At 34.4% G+C, this 13,458-nt stretch overlaps 3 protein-coding genes, 1 non-coding gene and 2 further genes across 4 annotated transcripts, besides 5 other annotated features; 2 read left to right on the top strand and 4 right to left on the bottom strand.

Annotated features, from left to right (window-relative positions):
* Positions 1-420: 420 nt before the first annotated feature.
* Positions 421-768: a sequence feature (similar to Tkp4 protein; correction of possible frameshift sequencing error).
* Kpol_440p15 lies at positions 421-1,435 on the bottom strand (the record flags this gene model as incomplete).
* Positions 770-1,435: a sequence feature (similar to Tkp4 protein; correction of possible frameshift sequencing error).
* A 902-nt stretch (positions 1,436-2,337) lies between these two features.
* Positions 2,338-2,619: a sequence feature (similar to hypothetical protein; correction of possible frameshift sequencing error~similar to Saccharomyces cerevisiae YGL262W).
* Kpol_440p14 lies at positions 2,338-3,474 on the top strand (the record flags this gene model as incomplete).
* Positions 2,623-3,354: a sequence feature (similar to hypothetical protein; correction of possible frameshift sequencing error~similar to Saccharomyces cerevisiae YGL262W).
* Positions 3,358-3,474: a sequence feature (similar to hypothetical protein; correction of possible frameshift sequencing error~similar to Saccharomyces cerevisiae YGL262W).
* Positions 3,475-4,568: 1,094 nt separating this feature from the next.
* On the top strand, positions 4,569-4,640 carry Kpol_440trna1. The gene has a single exon. It is a non-coding gene; the product is annotated as a tRNA-Gly (tRNA).
* Positions 4,641-5,157: 517 nt separating this feature from the next.
* On the bottom strand, positions 5,158-6,144 carry LSC1 (succinate--CoA ligase (GDP-forming) subunit alpha; the record flags this gene model as incomplete). Its single annotated transcript, XM_001642974.1, has 1 exon — positions 5,158-6,144. One exon carries the CDS (start codon positions 6,142-6,144, stop codon positions 5,158-5,160), a length of 987 nt encoding a protein of 328 aa, XP_001643024.1.
* A 1,387-nt stretch (positions 6,145-7,531) lies between these two features.
* Positions 7,532-8,638, bottom strand: Kpol_440p12 (uncharacterized protein; the record flags this gene model as incomplete). The annotated part of the gene is made up of 1 exon (XM_001642973.1): positions 7,532-8,638. One exon carries the CDS (start codon positions 8,636-8,638, stop codon positions 7,532-7,534), a length of 1,107 nt encoding a protein of 368 aa, XP_001643023.1.
* Positions 8,639-10,204: 1,566 nt separating this feature from the next.
* Kpol_440p11 (uncharacterized protein) lies at positions 10,205-12,343 on the bottom strand (the record flags this gene model as incomplete). The annotated part of the gene is made up of 1 exon (XM_001642972.1): positions 10,205-12,343. The coding sequence occupies one exon, from the start codon at positions 12,341-12,343 to the stop codon at positions 10,205-10,207; it is 2,139 nt and encodes a 712-aa protein (XP_001643022.1).
* Positions 12,344-13,458: the final 1,115 nt, after the last annotated feature.

Below are 13,458 nucleotides of genomic sequence, written 5' to 3'. Positions count from 1 at the left end.
TGTTATTTATTGCCAAGGACATTATTATTGAATTGATAGGCTTGTGCGTCACTTCATAATTTTGACACACCTCCTTAAAGACATGTTCTTATGACTTCTTAACTGATTATCAACATCTTCTCGTTGTCCTTGGATTCGGATTCTCCTAATTCAGTTATATGAAGGATGTCTTTGGGGTGTAACTTATTTTCCAAACATTCAACCAATTACTTGAATTGAATTGTCGTTACTGGTTTTGTTAAAATGTCAGCAACATTAAATATTCCAGATATCTTCCCTATAGCAATTATGTCCTCTTGGACTTGTTCAGTTAGTTTTGCTATTTTCAAATCTAGAAATTTATCTCTTTTTTTGGATCTGCATTCCTTCTTTTAAAACTGGATACCAGGTTTTGAGTCAGTGAATGTATTAATCTCAATATTATTTGAAACCCCATTCTGTACCTAACGATGCATCTGTGATTATCTCTATAATTGGTTTACTTTCATTTTCTCTTAGATAAATTAATTTCCGATTTTTTGTTGTGAAAAGATATTTTGATATTTTGTCAGCTATTTTTATTGATTGCTCATTTGGTGAGTTAACTAATCTTCCCAATTTATTTGCCGCGAACGCGATATCATAACGACATCTTGTCAGTATAGAGTTTATTATTCCTGACATGATTTGGAGTTTTTTGGTCATTTCCTTTTTCCTTGATTTTGATAGAATTGGGATTAGTTCATTTTTGTTATTATAACTTGACCAATGTGGAGAGTTGTCAATTTTATTTCAGTTCATCAATCCAATCATTTTTGATACCTCTTAAGTATGTTTCCAATGATAAGGATATTTCCCCCTTTGTTATGTTATAGTCTAAGTCCATTCCTAAAGTATCAGTTTTTAGAATGCCTTTTTCCATTGTACCGACTAATTTCAATTCAAAGGTTTCTTTTAGTTTGTTAATAAACCTTTTTAGTATTATGTTGTTTTTAGCAGCTATAATACAGTCAACAACATAAACGGCTATAATTATTGATTTTTCTTTGTCAATGAATAAACCTGGAGTGTATTCAGTATCGTAGAGTGAGCAATCATTTAAGTATTTTCTTAAATGATCATTCCATTCTTTGGGACTTTGTTTAAGACCGTATAAGGCCTTATTTAGCTGAACCACTTTGTTTGGTTCGTATGGATGTGGTATATATATCACCTCCTGTAAATCAGCATATAAAAATGCATGATTTATATCTAACTTTTGTACCACCATCCTATTATTGTTAGCAATCATCAACAATAATTTTAAAGTATCCATTTGTAACAGATCAGTGTGAATGACTCCGTACGTGGATGGAGTTTGTCGATCACCACGACAAACTATACGGGCTTTATGAGTGCCGTCCCGTTTAATACTAACCTGATTTCGAGGAATTCCTGCTTTTAAATCAAACACCATTATACGTTTTAAATTATCAAGTTCCTTCTTATGAGCTTCGTGGGATAATTTCTAGTTTCTAGATTAGTATTTTTGGTAATGGCCTCTTTGTAGTACATAGCTCTAATTGTATGAACTACTGGGGCCTGGTATGGTAAAGGACGATTTTTTTTAGTTCGTCTAAATCATGATTTCGTAATGCCTGTTGATACTTACTTAGTTTAAGTTTGGCCGATGGTTTCTTAATCGAATAAAATTTCTTATTAATCAAATTGTTAACTCTTTGTTTCAAATGAGGATTATTTTCTTCTTCATTATTTTCAATATTTTTTACTGATAAAGAATTGTCTGTTTGCGCATCGGTGTGAACTTGTGTATCTATGTCATTTGGTATCTCCTGAGCATTTTGAATTCCGTTCATATCTATCTCTGATTCATATACTTCTTCATTTTGAGGTTCGTCCTCAGAAGTTGTATATCAAGTTCGTGATTTATATTGAAGTTCGTCTTCAGATATGTCTATTTTAACCTAGACACTCGAGGATAAAGTTTATGTCACTATTGCTGTTTTTTTGTACAAAATAAATGTATCGATTTCTCTAATATATCAAAAGAACAAATTTTCAGTTCCAATATATAAAACTATTTATGTTATATAGACTACTCTGTTACAAGAGGATGAGCGAGTTACCACTCACTGACCTCAGTAATAGGTCAACGTACCTATTTAACGTATATCTACTTACATTGAAGCTTAAAGCTTTTACCATTCTGACAAAGAGAATATAAAAGGCTTTATAGTCTGGGCATATACACTCGCTTTGGGTTGAACTAGTTGAACTAATTACTGGGTTGCAATTATTCTTTATCAACTTTCAACTAATCTAGAATAATTTGTATTGCAAACACTTGAGATTTAAAATATGGAAAGCTCTATACAAAGGAAGAAAACAGGTGGAGACGAATACACAGAACAAATGTGTTCAGAAGAACCTTTAACTATAGGTACCGAGTCTTTTATCCAGAATCCACCAAAGCGGAGCTTTACTATTTTCCATTTTTACTGTATTCTCTTTATAGTTGTTTTCATATATTCAGTCTACTATTTCCATAGTCATGATATATTTGTTACCAAAGAAGTGAAGGCTGCGATTATAACTTCAACTCTGTCACCAGTTGCTATTACCAAACGAAGCCATTGGTATTAGGCTGCTTCTGCAGCTCTTGGGGTTTTTTTAGTTATTGGTGCAGCTATAAGTGGTGGTTATGCTGTAAATGCCTGTTCAGCGGATTTGGGATCAAATAAGTGCTGGATTTCTGCATCTATTGCAATAATTTGTGGTGCATTGGGAGGTGTAGCAACATCGGCTGCAAATATAGCATCAGCGGCTGCTTCTGTGGCAGCAGCTGCTAAGAGAGATGGTGGCTTGATCACTTCAATCGGATCATTATATTTCTACCATTCTTCACTGGATAACCTTACCCATATTAATGCTACATTCACCAATGCAGGATTAACTCTTCTTGGAGCATTCGAGTATAGCAATATATCTACAGTTCAAACAACAAAACGCGAAGTGGGCAATGAGGATAGACAACATGTACTTTATTTCAAAAGTCCTGTTGGTAATCATGTTGCTACTCATCTGAATAATGATGTAGGAAAATTAGTAGATGCCATTACCAACCAGACAGTCCCAGGTAGTTTAAGTGAAACAGTAGGTGAATTTAAGTCACTAATTCGTCATTTGAATTATTTTAATGAAGAATGGGTTTCATGGAATTGGGATAACGCAAATGTAGATTTGACTAGAGAAGTTCAACAAGATAGAGCCCTTCTTGAAGAAGAATATGACCAAGAGTTTTATAACTTTTTTAGTTGGGCTCCTTCTTGGAAATATTGTTGGACTGTCACTGTAAATCCTCATCCAGGACAAAGTTAAGGATATGACCAGATCGGTGATGATAATGCAGTTCATGGTGAGTTATATTTTAATACTTATGGTGGTGTGGATGGGTATTGTAATGACAATAAAGATGGTGCCCAATGTCCTGATCCTGCCTGAGAATCGTAATTACTGGTAAATTAATGGTAGGAGTAAGTATCTCTGCTATCTTTTATTTTCGACAATATTGTCATTCTCCACATACAACTATTATCAATGATTAGTAATGATTACTGCTGGCATTGGTCATATGAGTTTTTTCATTTAAAGCAATATCATCTTGTTTCACGAGTGTTCAAATTCAATACATCGTCAATGTAAAAATAGCGTTTATGTAACATAATATAATAAATAACTATGTATCAGAACAAAGAAATGATCCAATTATCTCGTATAATAGTGACCGGCATCATTGAGAGTAGTCCAATAAACCAGTATATTTTATATTATTGTGTAGATACTCACAAGGTTGTTTCTCTACTGAATCTTTCATAGCAATAGATTCTGTTTTTCGTTTCTAAGGACATCATTAATAAGTCAATGCTGAACCAGTTTATTAAATTATATAATATACACATGGGAATATAATTAATATGACAAGTATTAATTAAGTGTCAGAAATTATGAGATGACGTAAAGTCATACTCATTAATTCAATATTAATAAGGGTGAAGAATTATATGAAACATCATTATTAATAAGGGATAAAGAAATGTTTCTAATACGAAAGTATTTACTTCTGACGTGTGAATAATATCTAAACATTGTATATAAAGACTGATAAGATCTTAATTGACACTTATCATATGTACTATATTCCCATGTGTATATTTTATACTTTAATACACCGGATCAATATCATCTAATTAAAAATGTCCTTGCAAACAACTAAACAATCAACTACTATTAATGATTCTGTAAAGAATCCACAACCCTCTGATTCTCTACATTAAGATCTCATCATTTCTTATTTACAGTGTTGGAAAAGTTTTCAACGACAGAAATAACACATTCGTGTCAAGTAACATTTCTTTATCCTTTACGAATAATGTTGTGATGTGTCTAGCTCACGTGTCGCCTCATAATTCTGACAAGCTCTTACCATTCTAACACATTCTAATATTTATAACATTTCTAATAAATCTCATCACCATGCAAACTGATCTACGAATCAGGTTTTCTGCGCTCATTCAAGTTGAAATACTTTCGCGTAAGTAGTTCAGTGGTTAGAATCCATGCTTCCCAAGCATGGGGCCCGGGTTCGATTCCCGGCTTTCGCATTTGTTTTTTTCATTTTGCATTCTATTATAATTTGATAAACTAAAAAATTACATCAAATCAACTATAAATTAGTATTGCTCAATATTTTTCTATCCCTTCTTATTCCTCTATTTGTTATCTTTCTCCCACCTAGAAAGTAGTTGTTGCGAGAAACCAACCAATGTAATCGCCCTAAAAGGGGAAGCTGTTTCTATTGAGGTTACTTACCTCACGAGGTAATATGGTCACGGTTTTCGTGTTAGATCTCCCAGTTCAACAAGAAACTATCCTACAACACAGTCAAACGATGGAACGAGTAAAAAATAAGAATATTTAGGTATAATTTAAATGTATATACATGTTGTAATAGATTTTGAAAAAAGAAGATACATACACATTTTCCTTTTTTATTTTCTATTTACCTATAGGATGGAATCATAATTTTATATCAGATTTTAGAATAAGTAGGAGAATGACACATAGATATACATGTAGATAAGTTGAGGAATTGTAAAAAAACAGTTAAGTAATATCAAATTATTTTAACTTGGCGAATTGATCCAATAAAGCCTTACCTAGATGACCTGGAGATTCTACGACTGCGACGCCGACGTCTCTTAGGGCTCTCTTTTTTGATTCAGCGTCTGTACCAGAACCTTCAACGATAGCACCTGAATGACCCATTCTGACACCTTTCATTTGACCGGCAACAGTACCAGCGATGAAGGATGCTACTGGTTTTGGAACAGCTCTACTGTTGTTAAATTCTTTCAAATATTCAGCAGCTTCTAATTCAGCAGTACCACCGATCTCTCCTAACATTATAATACCCTCTGTAGCATCATCTTCTAAGAATAATTGTAAACTATCAATGAAGTCAGTACCTGGGAAGGCGTCACCACCCATACCGATAACCAAAGTTTGACCTAAACCTGTTAGAGTGGTTTGTTGTACGGCTTCGTAAGTCAAAGTACCAGACTTTGAAATGATACCAATTTTACCAGGTTTAAAGATACTTGTTGGCTGGATACCGATTCTAACCTTTGAGACAGGGTTGACGATACCAGGACAATTTGGACCTACTAATCTTGTTTTATCTTGTGATTTCAACATTTCAGCGATATATAACATATCATGTTGAGGGATACCCTCTGTGACTGCGACGGCCAATGGGATTTCAGCTTCGACAGCTTCCTTAATGGCAGCGGCAGCGAAAGGAGGTGGGATGAAGATACCTGAAGCGGTAGCACCTGTTTCCTTCACAGCTTCAGCAACTGTAGCGAAAACAGGTTGTCCCAAATGGGTTTGGCCTGCTTTTTTAGGATTTGTACCACCTACGACATCGGTACCGTATTTCTGTGAGATTTCAGCATGGAAAGTAGCTTGTTTACCTGTAAAACCTTGAAATATAACTTTTGTACCGTTTGGAATCAAAAGGTTTTTAATTGTCTTGTCGTAAGGGATGGATTCCCTTGAAAAACAACGACGGAAAGTAGCAGTTCTAATTGAAGCAGATCTTAACATTTTGCTTGGTATGATTTTAGAATAAAAATTCGATGTAATTCACCTTCTACTATGAGACAACGAAAGGAGGCAAAGGGGGTAAAAAATGAGATAACAAAAATAAATCCAAGTTCTATCAATGGAAAATCAGAAAATCAGGAAAATGAAAAAGTGAAAAAATAAATCTATGATAGATAGATATATATATGAATATATAAGGTAGATATGATCAATTTGCAGACACTCCTAATTTGTCAGTGCGATGTCCCCACAATTTCAAGAGCGAGCCTTAACAATCAGTCGATAGAATCAAACAAGCAAGCAAGCAAGCTATAGATTAAAAGATAAACTGAACTAGACCAAAACAAATCAAATGAAAACTCGGAAAAAGAGTTTAACTAACATCATCTGGTGAAAGAAAGTCTTTAAAAGATGTTTAGAACATTTCAGCCCCATATATATACTGATTAATTTTTTTTTAGTCCTTGTCTGTCAAGCAGAAGCAATTGAATAGACCAAATCTTGTCCTCCTCTGGTTTTAACCCCGCGTTTTGGGCTTTTGGTTATCAGATTTATCTGTTCTGTTTTTCCCGGGTTGTTGGGCCCGTTGGATCGGACGATCCCGGAGGAAATGTATACGTGTGAAGTGATGTGAGCTGGGATGGGGGTGGGGGGGGAGATAAAAGCGACAGGCGGAGAGCATTTCCGTACGGAGGAGGGGGAGAGATAGGCAGCAACGGAAATGAAGTCGGGGTAACAGGTTGGTATGTTCCCCCCGGGCAGATGTTATCTCTTCTCTTCCGTGTTCCACTGCGACCCGGAGGGAGGGAGCGGAAGAGAAATGGTGGCACGTGACTTGACTCTTTTCACTTCAACTGCCCCAACGGATAAATAGGTTACAAAACGTGTTAGTGTATGTCACATGAGTGTATCACGTGCTCTTGGTATTATAGTGCTAATTCACTCTTTACATTATGCTTCTTACATATACATCTACTTACACATATACATACATATATGTTTCTCTTCTGGTGTCAAATAGCAACCAATAAAGATTAAACACTCACATCTCCACTGCAAAATCTAACATTGGAATATATACAATCTATTCGGTGTCGACAGGAACATCTATAATGGCATTCCCGACTGTCATACATACATATACATATATATATATATATATATACAATATTCTTATATATTAATGAAGGGGATTTAAAAAACAACACAGACATTTGGACAATCGACATCAGGTTTACCGTCTCTTGGAATTCAATTTTTTTTTTCTTTTGTTTCGATTTTATTGGCATTTGCATTTGCTTTCTTGGAATGCAAGACAGATGAATAGAAACCATCTCTCTTTAATCTATTCCTCACGTCAATGAGGGGGGGCAGGGCGTCCTTACACTTATAATTTGTTGATGACAGCTTCGGTGAATGAACTGGTGGTGGCAGTACCTGCTAAATCACCGGTTCTATTTTCTGAACCAGAAGCAATGGTAGACAAAATAGCATTTTCAATCTTAGTGGCATGTTCATTCAAGCCCATGTGGTTCAACATCATAACTGAAGACAACAATAGGGCGGTTGGGTTAGCCTTGTTTTGACCAGCAATGTCCGGAGCAGAACCGTGAACAGCTTCAAAAATGGAAACCTTGTCACCAATATTAGCAGATGGTGTTAAACCTAATGAACCAGCACTCAAACCAGAGTTCAAATCAGATAGGATATCACCATACAAATTAGGACATACTGACACGGCATCAGTGTAAGATTCTGGGTGTGTGACAACATTTAAAATTGTGTTATCTATCAATTCGGTTTGTAATTCAATATCTGGATATTCAGAAGCTAATTCTTTAGCGACATTGACAAATAAACCATCTGCCATTCTTTGAATAGTGGATTTGTGTACAACAACTAATCTTGGTCTACCAATAGCTCTGGTGTATTCGAAGGCATATCTGATAACTCTTTCAGAAGCATCTTTAGTAATCAATTTGATAGATTGGATGACACCTGGGGAAATCACATGTTCAATACCAGAATATTCACCTTCAGTGTTTTCTCTAATCAAAACTAGATCAACATTTTGGTAGGTAGTCTTATAGTTTGGAACTGATCTGGCTGGACGAACATTGGCAAATAAGTTGAAAGTCTTTCTTAAAGTTAAATTCAAAGATCTGTGACCTTTACCAATTGGGGTGGCCAATGGACCTTTCAAGGCGACTAAATGCTTGTTTATACTTTGAACAGCTGCATCTGGAATAGTGGTCAAACCATTAACAAAAATTGGACCAACATCACAAGGTTCCCATTCGATGGGTACCTTTGCAGCAGCAAAAATATCCTTGACAGATTTTGAAATTTCTGGGCCAACACCATCACCTTCAATAAATGGGACAGTGTATTTACCAGTGACTGGGTTTGGCTTACCAGTGAATCTACCGATATTTGGTTGACCAGTAGTCATCATTCTGGCAAATGAACCTCTATAAATAGTGTTTCTTAACATGATGAATTATTTCAAAAATGAACTGATTTGTGTAGTATTTGAGCTTCTAACGCTAGCTAAAAAATTTATTTCAATATCTTATATTAATGTTCCTGTTGGATGGAATTAATATAATCTTGATTGATATTAAAATTGATCCTTTTCTCTTTTTGTACTTTTCGAAACAAAATTGATTCAATAACAATCTTACGAAACGACAAAGAATTCCTAATAGATTTGTATATATATCTAAAAAGTAACAATTCAAATCACAATTTAACGCAACATCCAAAAACACACAATAAAACAGAATTTCTTAAACCAATAAATAGTCAAAATTATTATTTCTTCGAAAAGACAATTTTTTTTATCCTTAATTAAGCTCCTTTCGATACTGCTAATTTATATATACGTTTTAATTCTCCCACTACGTTCTTTTCCACATTTAAAAATAAAAATTAAAACAGAAGAATAAAATGAAGGACGAAAAATCAGCTTAACTTAAAATCAAACCAGAGTATTTTATCCACACTAAAACTTGCATAGTAAAATAATCCGCACGTTAAAAGATAACATAACCACTCTGAAGATATTATTTTTCCTTTGCTAATGGCTCACTGGTAATTGGATGACTATAGCAAATTCGCTACAGATAACCCTCAAGGAGCAATAACAAAACGCTTACGACACAGAAGCTTAATAAACTTAACGTTTAAAAACGGTGTTGTATTAAATGAATTGCAAAATCGGTAATGGTCTGTTTTCCCGTGCTCGGTATTACGTGGTATTTGCGAGAATCGCAATTTGACCTCTCACCAAAAGAAGTCTTTTCCCACCATCTCAAATATCATAACATACGAGCTCAAACGTTTTAGAGTCTCTTCAACAATCAAACAGCGGTTAATCAACCAGACCCATCATCTTATATAGACATTTTTGTTTAGAATCAAACTTAAAACCATCAAAATGTTGATGCGTTAAACCATATTTTAAACTTCCTAATGAGTTGATCAAAACATACATATTGGACGATCAAAAGAGAAATTATTTCTTATATATTTAATTTTGTTTTATTTTTTAATGTTTATTTCCATAGGAGTATCTTTAAAAAGTTTTTTGGTATCCATTTTCATCAAAATATTACAGAAGGATTGATAATCATTAAAATTCCACAAAACTTTCTTTCTTGATTCAAATTTCCTTATCTCATTCTTAAAAACCTCCAAAATCTGTTGGTTTATTTCATTCTTTCCTTACTTTACCTCAATACTTCCCGCTATTTATACTTCCCGGAATTGAAATCTAAAAAACTATCTTATCCTTAAGGCTGGGCGGTTAAAAAAATGTACTTTCGCTGGGAGTCCATTGTGATATTAATGTGAACAAATCTAACCAATCCAAATTAACATTGTCAAGTGCCCGTTTTATTCATCGATTAAGTTATTAATAATATTACAATAAAACTTTATTATATAAATACATACAGTTAAATATAGAACATTAGACTATAGGTCAATCTTGTAAAAAACATTCATTAAAAACCTAAATTGGCACTATACTATTCTCTATAGTTTAGTCTAGTCTATTCTAGTCTCGTCTGTCTTTTTCATTATTTGTTGTTGATCTCGAACGACTTCTCAGCCTTTGAAACCAAGAGTTCCTTTTATGACTCCTAGGAGAACGTTCCTCATCCGAAGTCTTTGTATATGAAGAAGATCCTGTTACAGAACCATTAGAATGTGTAGATAGATACTCTGGGACCGGTGGATAATGATGTTCAGGTTGGTGATCTGATTGAAGTAGGGTATCTATGTTATTCTCTTCAGATTTTAGATCTTCAACATGGTGTACGTGGTTAGCCCCGTAGTTGCTATGATGCGGATGTAAGTGATGAGAATGACTATTATGCTTTGAATGATGATGAATATGATTTGATGACGTGTGGTTAGAGTTGGGCAGTTGTTCCAATTCATCCACAGATTTGTTCCCATTAGAATTCCCATGAGGGAAAATTAGTGACATCGGTCTAACATCCAATCCTCCACTCAATGATCGGCTCATGCTACTCGTATGTGTAGAAAGTGAACGTACATGAGAGGTTGCCCTTGGCATTGCATCTGTAGAGTTATCTGAAAATACTTCTTCTTCTGCACAATCTTCGTCATTGGCTCCAGAATCACTTAAATAATCTGGCCTGTGAAACCAATTAAACAGTTTGGTTCTTCTTTTATTACTAGAAATCACATCAGGAGGAACAGGGACTGATCCAATAGAACGAGAATGTGGTCTTCTGATAATAGGTGGAGTCAATTTATTATCGTGTCCTTTTTCATAGACCACCGATGAACCTGGCGGGACAACATTACGTGAGGTTGGAGTTACAACGGGGGTTATCGTTTCCTTGTTTAACAAATCGATAGAACCAGAATTAGTACTTTGAGTTTTCTGAAGCTTGGTTGTATCGACTGGTTTCTCTAAAGTAGGTGTAGCAGCTGTAGTAGTAGTAGTAGTAGTAGTAGCAGCTGTAGTAGTAGTAGTAGCAGATGTAGTAACCTTAGAGATACTGACAGCCTGTTGATCTTCTTTACTCGCTTTTAATAGGAAAGGAAGCAACTTGTAAGAGTACTCTATCAAAAAGTTAACTACTAATCTCGAAAGCTCATACTCTCTTGGGTCCATATCATGTTGAGGATGAGATAAAATGGATGGTTGAAATATGGCTGATAGATTTTTTCCTGTCATAAGATTGCGATCAGATTGTCTTGCAAATAAACTTAACAAGTCTAGTAAATATATTGTCAACTGCTTTGAATCATCAGAAAGCGATAAAAATAATCTTTGATATTCCTTAATGGTAGCTTTTATTTCTTTTGTTAGACGTCTTTTGCGTCTTTTTTCCTTTTGTATCATTTCTTCTCTTACATCTGCGGATTCATCTTCTTTCTCTACATCACCATCATGAGCATGTTCGATTTCATTCATCGGCCTATTTTCATCATTAATCCCAACACCAGCCTTGGCATCTGATGAGCTAGACACATTCAAAGACTGTATATGTTTTATAACTCTTGGTCTATTTTTTAACGGTGCTCTAAAATCATCATACAACTGCAATGGTATCAATGGTTCGTCCAAATTATTTAGATAACGTCGTAACAGAGATGCAACGTCGTGGACAGTGTATACATCCCAATTACTAAATTTGGTCCCATAATCAGGAGGAGTAGAAAAAATATGTTGCAATTCTTTAACTCTTTTACTGCTACCAGCGATACGAAATATACCTGAAGTTTCCAAGGCATTTGCCTTCAAATAAGCACCACATTTGGCTACCACAATGGGTATTCTACCAAAACTGACCAATTCACTTTGAACAATCACCTCTGCACTTGCAACACTCAGAGAATCACTTAGTGATACTCCAAAGACACTTCCAGTAAATCCACGATTTTTCAATATGAAATCATCTCTATAATTTTTAAAATTTGCATCAAATTGTTGATTGCCCAAATTTAAATTTGAATTTTTAACAACTGATCCATTAGCAGCTTCACCGATTACTTTGCCCTTAGATAAAGTAGGTCTCTTCATAAGGTCATTAGAATTATGAGCATCCTTAACTGTTAACGAGTCGCTCGACAAACTTTTAGGATTGCTTAAAAAATGCTTCCAGAACTGTTTAGTGTTCTTACTAGGGGAAGCAGTTCCACCAGAGGCAGTTGGCATTGCTAACAATGTCTTTTGTATATGTAATCCACACGGTTAGGAAGAGATGAGAGAAGGACTTCTTAAATTCCCAATTCTTGCCTTGTGTATCCAAATAAATAAACCAAACTATGATTTATAATGTGTAATTTGTAAAAAAAAATTTTTTAGGTTTTATCAATGACAAAGCAAATTAGATTAAATTGATGAGCGGAGGAATGCGTTCCCAAGTGAGATAGAAGAAGTACCAGCTTCCAAAATATTCACTTAAACCTGAACCTTAAACCTAAACCTAAACCTAAACCAAAAACAAAAACAAAAACAAACACGTAAAATTCAACCTGACAACTCGAAGATTAAACAAACACCTACAAGAAGAAGAACAATCGCACTTGTCTCAAAAAACCTAATTCAAATAACCAGTTGCAGCAATGTCAATATCAATATCAATATATATATATGACCAGAAACCAGAAACCAAAATTTCGAAAATATAAAAAAATATAGCTAAAAGAAAACTAGTAACTTTTTTTAAGTCTGTCTAAAACCTTACTAACCAACTCTCAACAACAAATCTAAAGCAATATACAACCAAAATACAAACACACCATCAATATCTATATATATAACCTTTCTTCACCTTCACCTTTTTATCGTTATCTTTATCTAAATCACATAAACAATCAAACAAACCTTCAAACAATGGTGGAAAACCTTGATATTTTAAGATGTTTAAGGATTTAAATTTGTTACTATAATTTGCATTTTTAGGAACAATTTTTCTATGAAATGGTCGCATTGACGGTGTATCACTACAAGAGGTTAATTACCAAAAGTGGTTGGAAAAAACAATTGAGCCATAGCAGCACAGGGAATGAATGGTTTAAGCAACCATCTATATATTCGTTGTATTTGCATTTGCATTTGTATTTGCATTTGTAAGTGTATGTGTAAGTGTATGTCTTGGTTGATGGTGTTAAAAGAGTATTTGTTATATTACTATAATGGTGCTATCTATATATATATAGATGTCAAGTTTATTCTAATTAGGATTATTGTGTGAACTTCTAGCATGATGATTTGATTATTCTTTTACTTGAGTTGAAATACGTTGCTTGATATATACTTTAATTATA

The sequence above is a fragment of the Vanderwaltozyma polyspora genome, genomic scaffold (assembly GCF_000150035.1).
Source record: "Vanderwaltozyma polyspora DSM 70294 KpolScaffold440 genomic scaffold, whole genome shotgun sequence".
In the NCBI taxonomy this organism is placed as follows: Eukaryota; Fungi; Ascomycota; class Saccharomycetes; order Saccharomycetales; family Saccharomycetaceae; genus Vanderwaltozyma; species Vanderwaltozyma polyspora.
This window is presented reverse-complemented; position numbering and strand designations above follow the sequence as displayed.